General features: G+C 44.1%; 2 protein-coding genes across 5 annotated transcripts in view; both read right to left on the bottom strand.

Moving 5' to 3' along the window:
- MCOLN2 (mucolipin 2) overlaps positions 1-172 on the bottom strand; it is a 35,046-nt gene extending 34,874 nt beyond the window's left edge. For both annotated transcript variants that reach the window (XM_019531171.1, XM_019531174.1), the window contains exon 1: positions 56-172. The gene's annotated coding sequence lies outside the window, so the exon portion shown is untranslated. The remainder of the gene's footprint in view (positions 1-55) is intronic.
- Positions 173-9,017: 8,845 nt separating this feature from the next.
- The window catches only part of MCOLN3 (mucolipin 3), a 37,902-nt gene continuing 36,408 nt past the window's right edge, over positions 9,018-10,511 (bottom strand). For 2 of the 3 annotated variants that reach the window (XM_019531169.1, XM_019531167.1), the window contains exon 14: positions 9,940-10,026. In XM_019531169.1, the coding sequence (XP_019386714.1) occupies positions 10,020-10,026 (7 nt within the window). In that variant the 3' untranslated portion in view covers positions 9,940-10,019. Of the gene's footprint in view, positions 10,027-10,511 lie in introns of all 3 variants that reach the window. The other variant, XM_019531168.1, reaches the window with a different exon arrangement.

Here is a 10,511-nt window from a genome sequence, read left to right as displayed (position 1 = left end):
CCTCGTGGCCCCCGAGGCAGGGACCTGCTCCGCTCGGCGCCGCGTCGGCTCCTACCCGGGGGCGCGCTGGGAAGACGGCGGAGGCTCCGCGCTGAGGCGCCGGGCAGAGCCCGCTCCCACACGGCCGCTCGGGGACCGGCGCGTTTACAGCCGAGCGCACCTCCCGTCAGCCAGCAAGGCATAAATCAATACGGATTGCACAAACTTTGTCGAGGGAGCGAGCAGGAAACCGCCTTTCTGAAGTGGCTCTAGGTGCACGTCCACACTTCTCAACCTCTTCAAGTCCAAGGTTTAAATGCTAATTTCAAAGGACCCCATTTCTCACCTTTTCTACAAAATGGTGCTTCAAATTTTTTCACCGTGAAATACATTTTTCAATGGACCCCTGTGAAGTATGTAGGTAGCCCTGTCTTTAAAGTATTTTCAGCCTTGGCTTCTAGGGAATGGGACTAATCCATTGCCCCCTTCATAGCTGAAGCCTTCGGGAGGGGATCTGGGGTCCATGAGATGGCAGGGTGGCAAACTTTGGAGTCTGGGGTTTTTTTTAAATGTGGACGGTCAAACTTGCTTCTGCAGTTCAGGGAATACTTTAGGGTTAAATCAGTAAACAGAACAATCCTATCTCTTTCCAGGGTAGCTCTTCCTAAGCAGGACATTTTCTGATTCTTTCTGAAGAAAGGGCTATTTAGAGGAATTACTAACTGTCAGACTGTGTCACAAAAGACCCCCCACCTCCTCCCCCCATCCAGCAGCTGCTGCACAATTCAGAGGGTTACAGCACCTTGCGGGCAGAGAACTACAGTGTTAATCCCACGCATATCTGCTCCCAATTTTCATTTTGGAACTGGAGGATCTTAGAGGGTGGCTGGTTACTGCAACAAGCTGGGATGAGAAGCGGTCCCTTAACTAGGATATTCTGAATAGTTTAACATAGGGCAGGAATTGCATCATGTCATGTAGCCTCTTCTCACAGACCACGTGGCAGGATAATGGGGGAAGTTTCTTTTTATCTTTAAGAGGTAGAGGGAGACAAAATGTTAGTACATAAAGAGACCAGGATAAAAAATGCTTAAATTTATATTGCTACACAGCACAAAAGGTGTCCTCTTGATGCTGCACTCACATTTCAGTCATTATCTCAGGAGTGAGAAGTAACAGTCCAGATTAGCATATGCAGTAAAAAACAGAGAGGGATGTGAAAGAGAAAAAACAGGGCTCTTGAGGAGGGAAATGATAAAAAAGTAAAAGTGAATACTATGGGATATTACAGTAGAGGCAACAAGCTCATCAAAGAAAATATTAGCTCCAGTGATTATTTAACCCATTTACAAGGAATTTGTTACCTCAGAACAGCATGGGGACCTGTCTCCTAGTGAGACTTTGGAATAGGAACTGATTTTTTTTTCAATAAGGACATCAGATTTACTAGGAAAAAAGTGATTAAAGGCAAAAAGCCATGAGAAGATAATAGGTATTCGGAAGACTGTTTGGGTGAGCTGCGCCAACTGCTGTTTCCTGAGACTTCCTCTGAAGCATCTGGTATTGACTACTGCCTTAGTCAGGAATTTGCAATAGATGGATTGTAGGTTTGATGCCACACAGCCGGAGGGAACAGTGAAGATATTTTGTATAATACTCAGCTTTGATATAGAGCAACAGTTCCCAAACCCTGACAGATTGCACACCAATTTGACATGATGCAACCTTGGGTACCACCAGCAAATTTTTGTCATATACAGTAATTATAATAAATCTGTTAACACGTACCACTGACAGGTTGTCTGTCTACCACGGGTGGTACCCGTAGCACAGATTGGGAACCACTGGTATAGAGCATAGAAAAAATGTGCACACTCTCTCTGGACTTCTTTTCTTCTCTTTAATATGTACCTCATTCATCTATTCAGAGTTATGTGTTGCTTACACTTAGCGTGTAAGTTTGTTACTCCAATCAAATCCTTCACTTCAGCTTGTGACTGCCTTCTGTTACTGTATGAAGATTTGTTGAAACAAAACTTCTCAGCACTAGGTAGGACAATAGCACAACTAGTAGTGTTGAAATAAGCTTCAGGATTGTTACTCCTTTTTGACAGAAGTAGTTCACCAAAGTTTCGTCCTACAGATTACTTGCATTAGGAGAAATTGGTAGAGTGGGACATTTTTAGTCCCATTTTCCTGAACAAAGGAGAAATCAAACCAGGGAGAAACATTTTTGCTCATAGATTCAAACTCTTTGGAGCCCAAGAGGCTCAGCTTTACTCAGAATTGTGCTTCCAGCTCTCATTTAGGCTGCATCTGGTACTTCCTTGACTCAGCTTCTTTGCTCTTTAACCCCAGTGGTTTATGCTTGGTTAAACCTAATTGTATCAAATGTGCAAAGAGCAGCGTCCACATGATATGACCCCTTGCATCAATGTAAATGCTCCAAAGATTTCACTCTTGTTAAGATCAGGTATAATTTTACAGAGAAAGGTCTTTTTTGGTAATGTCCACACTGACGTACTTGTGCCCTGAAGTGTGATGGCAGCCACCCAGCCACATTAATGCTGCACTTTGAGCTTTGCATACTGTCTGTACCAGCTGCTCCAGGGTCATGGTAACTTTCCTGTTTGTGTGCTGGCATACTGCCTTGATCAGCTCTTTGTGCTTCCATGATTTAGAAGTCAGCCTCCCTAACAGGCACACCAAACTTATTTTTCCAGCTTCTGCTAAGTCATGTCTGGACACAACGGTCCATTGCAGTATAAAGCCAAACTGTGGATCCTTCTCATCTACGGAAGAGTGAAGGTGTAGGAAGTCCCAGTGACTGACCAGAAAGTCCTAGTGATTGACCAGTCCCAGTGACTGACAGCTGCAAAAAGATAAAGTGTTTAAGAATAACTGAGAGATGAAGAGAGAAAAAAAAGGCAACACCTCCAGCAGCAGTCAAGCATTCTGAGCCACAACGAGAAAGGTCTGGTTTTGCCCTTGTATATCAGCATAGATCCATCATGGATCATCCATGCTTTTTTCTTTAGACATGGCTGACAAACCAGAGAGTGTGGCAAACAGGACTTGTGACTCCTTCCCAGAGATTATGCCAGACAGCCAAGAGCTCTTCACTTTGCAGAAAGCCAGAGACCCCACAGAACACCGTCCCCATTGCCAGCCAGCTTTCTGCTCCTGAGAAATAAGCAACAGAGCTGAGAGCAGCAAACATCATTATACCTTCCTTTATTGCAGGTCATGCATGTAGCACACCAACTGGCATGTATTATTCTCAGTGCTATACACCACTGTCTTGGGCAGATGCGAGCTAGCCTTCTTTCAAAGTTTTGATCCTTCCCCGCAAGTTACAGCCTCCTTCCACCCTTGATAAGGATGCCGTACCTAGCTTGCCAACTCCGCTTCTTCCAGTCTTTCCCTTCATTCCATCCCTTCCTGATACCTTCTCTACTGAAACAAACTGTTCCCATTACTACACACTCCATACTACATCCCTATCATCAGCCTCCTAGCCAGCTGTTTCTCCTGTCCAGACACTAGGCTCTGTTATTCCTTCACCTGCCATACTACTTGCTCAGCTCCCCAATACCTTTCCATTGAAATGTGTTTATTGAGAACAAAGCTCTGCCTATTTCTATTACAAAGTACATGTTGTGCTTTGAGCACACAAGGGATTGATTTAGAAAAATCAGTTCAAGTTTGTTATCAGTACAAATCTTAGCAAAGTGTTTTTCTATTCTGTACAAATCTCAAGGCATTTTTTTTTAGTAATGTCTTAGCAAGGCTTTTTCGTATCAACACTCAATCTTGAGCTTTATTTTAGTAAGTTAAACTTCTATCAATATGGGTTCTGGCAGGTTGAAAATCCGTATTGTGGCAATATACAAACCACAAGTAGGCAACATTTTACCCAATGCAATTTACAAGGTACAAACATTTATCTCCCCCTTCAAATAAAACCCACTGTAAAACTCTGTTAATGGGACTGAAAACTTTGGCTATGTCTGCAGGGAATCTGAAATTAAATTTTAGGTAGAATTTACTGGGGTATTTTTTTTTGTATTATAAAGCTGCTTTTTCCCTAGTTCCCAAATATGCAGTTATACCTTTTCAGCCATACAGAGTATGAGGAAGTACCATTCATAGAATCATAGAAAATTAGGGTTGCAAGTGATCTCAGGAGGTCTAGTCCAAACCCCTGCTCAAAGCATGAGCATCCCTAACTATATTATCCCAGCCAAGGCTTTGTCTACCTGGGTCTTAAAAGCCTCTAAGGATGGAAGTGAATTGTTCTAGACCTTTGTGAGTGTCATTTTCTTGCTCTTTCACCACAGGACTAAAGAACACATCTTCCAACTTTAGGATTTTCTGAAGAAGAGGGAAAGCAATCACTAGCTTGACATTAGAACTCTGTCCATCACTGCTACACCCCTACAATTCACAATGTTCTGCTTACATATTAAGCAGACATCTGGTGCTCAACCCCCTGGCCAGCAGTACCAGGCAGCCTCTCTAATCTTAAAATAAAACTATAGCACTACAACAGTCCAATATGCAACTTTCTAGTAACAGTCTCTGCAAGCTGGGGTGGTGATGCCTGGAACAGGGGAGAACACATTGAAAAGGACTCTTTTCCACAAGTTCTCAAGGCTAATGAGATGCTCTGGAAATGGCAGCAGAAGATCATGTGGTAAAGAAAAAAAACTACTACTGCAGAAACTGAATAATGAACACTATAAGAAAAGTAACAAGCAGTTAGAGACAGCATTTGTCATCCATGCTCTGGAAGACATTAGGCAGTATTTACATAAGAATCAAAGGAACAATTATGAAGGCCTTTGCAAAGCATGGGAAGGTGGCTCAGGAACAAAGGACTCTTGAAAAGGAATACAGGGAAGAGAAGCAGTATTACAGTAGCCAACAGAAGCTGACAAAAGAAGGGATCATGAAGTAGAGTTTGGCTGTGACCAAGCAGACCATACAAATAGACATGGACAATTCAGTGACAGTTTATGGAGATAGTGAGCAGACAGAATGATATTGAAGAGCATGTCCAAACAGCTGCAGACCTACCTATGATCATCCTACAGCAGGTACACCAGCCAGAGGAGTAACCAGCCTTAGTTCTACATAACACTACAGAACTCGCCATATTGGGAGTCTGCATTTGTTAGTAGGACCCCTTGTCCCAGTGTCTTCTAGCCTGGTGAGGAAAAACCATCTTCCTGGCTCCACTAGTGTTAAAGTTGCACTGCTGCTATGCCACTTCAGTCCCCAGATGAAAAGGATGCTCACTGAAGTTTAAAGCTTTTCGGCTCCAAGTTAAATATCCCTTAATTTAAACCTCTCCCTGTTGCATAGATCTCCATGTTCTAAACATCTACAGTGTTTGCATGTTAGACACCACTGCTTGCACTTTAAGGACAATGAAAAAGTCATTGTTTTGTTAAACAATAAGGATATTTTATTTTCACTCATCAGCCTAAGTAGTGCTGTATGTAAAATTCATGGTCATCAGGGAAGACCCACAGGTGTGCACAACTGCATAGGAAGTATACCATGCTTAGAATCACCTTGCGATTAACGTGTTCAGCTGGTTCCTTCAGGAGAGCAGACTATGGAACACATGCCATTACTGACTTCAGTATAGCTTGTAAACAAACCCCTTTCTCTGAAAGTCAGCTGGCATTTCAGGCACAGGTAAACAACTTTCAACATGGCACTGCAAACTGGCTAACCAACTGGGGACAAGACCTGCAGCAGTCTGTTTCTCAATAATGATGGCAACTTCCATACCAAAACAAGGCCCTTCAATATCATGCTTTAGTGCAGGGGCGGTAATTTTGGACAGAGGGCCACTGAGTTTTGGCAAGCCATCGAGGGCTGCATGATAGGCAGCCAGGGGTAAATAAATATGCATTTTCTAAAATTTTTAGGGGCCCCACAGGCCGGATAGAATGGCCTGGCAGGCCACATCCGGCCCCTGGGCGACATTTTGCCCACCCCTGCTTTAGTGCCAGATGTATGGAGCAAGTTTCTTACAGGGCCACGAAGGTCCACTTCCTGCTATACTTATAAATCTGAGCAGTATGGTGGGTGACTGGACTGACTGGACTGACTTCTGCCCAACAAGAGACTTAAGATGGCTAAGGGCAATGACTTCCACATTTAGGACTGCTAGGGAAAAGAAATAGCCCACAGAAATTCCTAGAAGAGCTCAGCTCTGTATGACATGGAAACTTGGGGTACATCTTAGGGCTATACATAAGTTCCAAGCCATACCCATTGTGAACAGGGCACAGGCAGACTATATGACTCAGTCTCTTAAGACATACCAGAGCACATAAACCACAAAACTATACTGAGGAAAAGCTACAACCTTCTGTTTCAAAGAATCTTGACCCAGTTTGTAACACAAGGCAACATCAAGTCTGAGTCAATTATTTCTAGCTGCAGGTCAAATCAGAATCACTAGCCCTGGAGACTATGAAGGACTTGGATCCAGTAATGAGTCTAAGGTGGAACAATATCTTGCCAATTGCTGCTGCCCAGCGTGGCCAAATTAAGGTATTAGAAATGGAAGATAAGCAGCAATATTGAGGGAAAAGATGCCCAAAGCATCATGCATTCCCATTAATTTAGGAGATGCACCATTTAATAAAGGCAGTAAGTTTTTACTTTGTATTGCAATACATTGTGTTTTTTTTTTGCTTTAGGGTTTTTTTGTTAAAATACATAGGTGGTAACAGACTAGTTTCACATCAGGATAGGGTTGTAATCTACAAGCATCTTTGAATAATTAGCAAAAAAATTAAGAGAACAACCTAATATCTTTTAAAAATTATGAAGATGATGCTATTCCTATCAGCTTATCTTATAGTGTTATAGTACTTGTTAGTAAGGGATACAGTATTCTGTGTGACTGCCTGTCAAATAGACTAAGACAGCATGGTAATGAACTATTTATGGTAAATAAGCTACTGGAAAAACAAACCTTATTAAAACGGACATTAGTCTGTCAATATTGACAAAGCCACCACCAATTTTAAAAAAACAGGATGGGATCTCCATTCAATAGCAGGATTGCAAAAAGTATTAATTTTAACAAGAATTTCTGCTGTGCCTTGCATTTCATTTTCCTCTGCTGTACTGCAGCCCGTGATAGGCTGGGAATAACACAAAGGTATAAGAATTAGCCTGATGAACAGGGATCCAGGTTTTCCATTTCCCACAGAAAAATGGAGTAAACCATGGATTTTTACCTTCTGCTGGAGGCAAATGCAGATTCCCATTTTACCCAAGAAACCCGCAGATTTTGCAGGCTGCAGAGTTCCAGTCTGCAGGGGGCTGGGGGGGGAGCAGGAGGCGAGCAGGCAGGCAGGGTGCATCGTGTGCATGCACGTGCAGATGGCCCCAGGCAGCCGGGAGAGCAGCTCCCACAGGTGTCTGGGAGGAAGGCGGGGATTGTGACCCCCATAGGGAAGGAGGGAGGGAATTGAGCAGGGCTGGGGCCAGCTCCCTGCTGCTGCACATACTCCCAAGGGGGTGGGGGGGACCCACACCCCCAAATCTGTGTGTAGGGTGGGGGCCGGGCAGGCTGCTCGCTGCAGGCTGGGGTGGGGCAGCTGCTCCCCACCTCTGCATGTATTCCCAGGGGGCAGGGGGGATCCGCACCCCCCGGATCTGCATGTAGGGCACAGGTTGCACGCTGCCTACTTCAGGCTCGGGCTTTCCACCCTGCTGCCCTTCCCTGGGGCCTCCACAGCCCAGCGTGTGTGACCCAGCACTGCAAAGAACAGCAGGCTTGTGCAGGAAGCTGCCTGGTGCTGTGAGCTCCACACTGCCCCCCACACTGCAGTCACAAGTAGGGGATGCCTTGGCAGTGCAGCATGGAGCTTGCATTAGCAGGCAGCATCCTGCATGGGCCCGCTGTTCTTTGCAGCTCCATGTTGTACACACTGGGCTGAGGAGGATCTGGTGGAGGGCAGCAGGGTGGGAGCCCTCAGTGGATAGTGCACAGCCCCCACCTCGCGCACAGATCTGGGTGACGTGTTCCTGCCCCCCAGGAGTGCATGCTGCGGTGGGGATCACCCCACCCCATCCAAGCCCGCAGCAGGCAGCAGGAGTGGGGAGTCAGGCTCTGCTCGGCTGCAGCAGCTGCCACCTCCTGCCAGGGGTAGGGGACTGCAGACCCAGGTCCCTGACCCCATAGCCCTGGCCGCTGAGAGCCCCATCTGGCAGGGCTGGGGAAGCCAGAGCTGTGGGTGGGGGCAAGGGGTACCAGCAGGGACGGGGGGGGCTGTGGGAGGGCCTTTAATTTTAATCACGGATTTGGGGGGGTTTATCAGAGAATTTGCAATTTTTTACTAGGGAAAACCAGGATCCCTGCTGATGAAGAAAGCTATCACCTACAAAACCTTATGCCTTTCTGAATGAGCTATTCTCTAAGGTGCCACTCTGCACTGACTTCCACCCAACACTAGAAAAAACCAAACCAATCTAATAAGACCGGCTCTATTTCATGCATCTCTAATCTCGTACAAGCATGGAGCTAGCTCCAAGCAAACATCTGAGTATTCATGAGACTGAAGTCTGCATTCTTTATAGTCCAATATTTAATCCTTGCCCAATTATGAAAATATAGCCATGAAAAAGCTACTGTATTAAGAATTGGCAACATCCTTAGTTTTAAAATGAGTATCGACTCACTCAAGATTTATTGCAATGGCAAATGTTTACTGTAGCACATTCCTACAAAATGTAAACATTCAGACAGAATGCATTTAGTGTCTTCCAAGTCTGTACACAGTATATAAAACATTTTATTGTACAATTTCACACCAGTTGAACTATTGCTTACATACACATTTTTCTAAAATATGCTTCTTCCATTTTTCTATTCTGCTTTCAAAGCAATTTCATTGTAAAAAAGAAGGTAGCCATTAAATGATGTTACAGAGAAAGGGGTTTGACTTCTCTTAATAGTTCAAAACTGTAACCTTTCTTCACTTTATGTCTGGAACATATACTTCAGGAGGCCTAGCATTAATTAGGCAGATCAGGAATATCCACCTTGCAATTCTTGGGTTTTCCAGCCCCTGCTCCCTACTCTCAAGGACTGGTACACTACAGGAAGAGAGAGAGATAGTGTGTGTGTGTGTGTGTTGCACACAGAGCAAACTTCCTCTATTATATATATGTTCCTCTCTCTCAGTGTTTCTCTCTCTCTCACACACACACACACACACACACACAAAGTACTTTTTTGTTTTTAGTGTGCATTTTCTCTTACCTCACTTTCTTCATTTAAAAAACCTTAGGTCAGCATAGTACTAAAAGGCCACATGCTTAATTTCAGCAAGCGGTTTCTCTACTCAGCTCTGTGAACAGACTTGAGCCCTGACCTGCCATTTCCCTGACTGTATACTCTGGCCTTTCTGAGAAAAGACTGCTGGTTGTGTAATGCAATATAATTTGTTTGTACAAGTGGCTGCTCATCTATGCCTGGAGCCAGATTTAAAAGGCTTACGCATTACACAGTCTTCAGATGCAGCTTACCTATTAAGTTACACTGAAAACCACTAAAATTTGTGTAGATCTTTTTACTAACTGTAGGTAAGTAGAAAATGTGAAGCACCAATAGGTTTTGCTGTCACTCATTCAATGGATGGTCATTCACAGTGAGATAATGCCTGCACTGGTGAAGGCCCAGTTGTGTTTGAAGCTGTCACTGTCCAACATTTCTACAACATTGTCTAAGAGATAATCTAGCTAGATCACTGAATGCAGCTAATTTCATAATGCCCCTAGCATTCTGCTGTTTGTTAGGAGACTATTAGAACAAGAAGCTTAGAGAAAAATAAAACCCCAAACTAGACAGAGATTCCCTAAACTTCTGCAACAAGTTTACGCTATTTTTAAAAGCAAGTTTAGGTACAGGAATTTTCCAGATACTTTGCCTATCCAGTTCTTGTTGTTAGTGTGCTGTTTTAAATTCTTCAGAATATAGTCCCATGTTCTTAGAAACATCTTCATTACAACCTTCAAGGAAGAGAAACTGGTTATTAGATCATAGATCAAAGTAATCATTAACTTGATGCAACTAAAATGGGACATATGGGAACATTTTCTAATCTTAAATTTTGGAATGTACTAGTAGGAATGAAAATACCATGTGGATATAAAGTTCACTTACTAAAATGCTTCAGGGGATCTCTCCCTTCAAAGTCAGGCAACCCCTTTTACTTGAACTGAAGGACTGAGTCCATTGCTTAGAGCTAGTAGCTGACTCAAGCCTATTGGCTAATGATTTTCAACAAGGGTGCCATGGCACCCTGAGGTGCTTTGAGATCCTTTCAGGAGTGCTGCAGGGTGTCAATGTTACCACTGTTAGTTATGCAAACATGATTCAAGAGGGATGTCGACGGCATGGAGAGGGTCCAGAGGAGGGCCACTCGTATGATCAGGGGACAACAGGGCAAGCCCTATGAGGACAGGCTGCGGGACCTGAACCTGTTCAGCCTCCA

The sequence above is a fragment of the Crocodylus porosus genome, unplaced genomic scaffold, assembly GCF_001723895.1.
Source record: "Crocodylus porosus isolate Cpor-Errol unplaced genomic scaffold, CroPor_comp1, whole genome shotgun sequence".
Lineage (NCBI taxonomy): Eukaryota > Metazoa > Chordata > Crocodylia > Crocodylidae > Crocodylus > Crocodylus porosus.
This window is presented reverse-complemented; position numbering and strand designations above follow the sequence as displayed.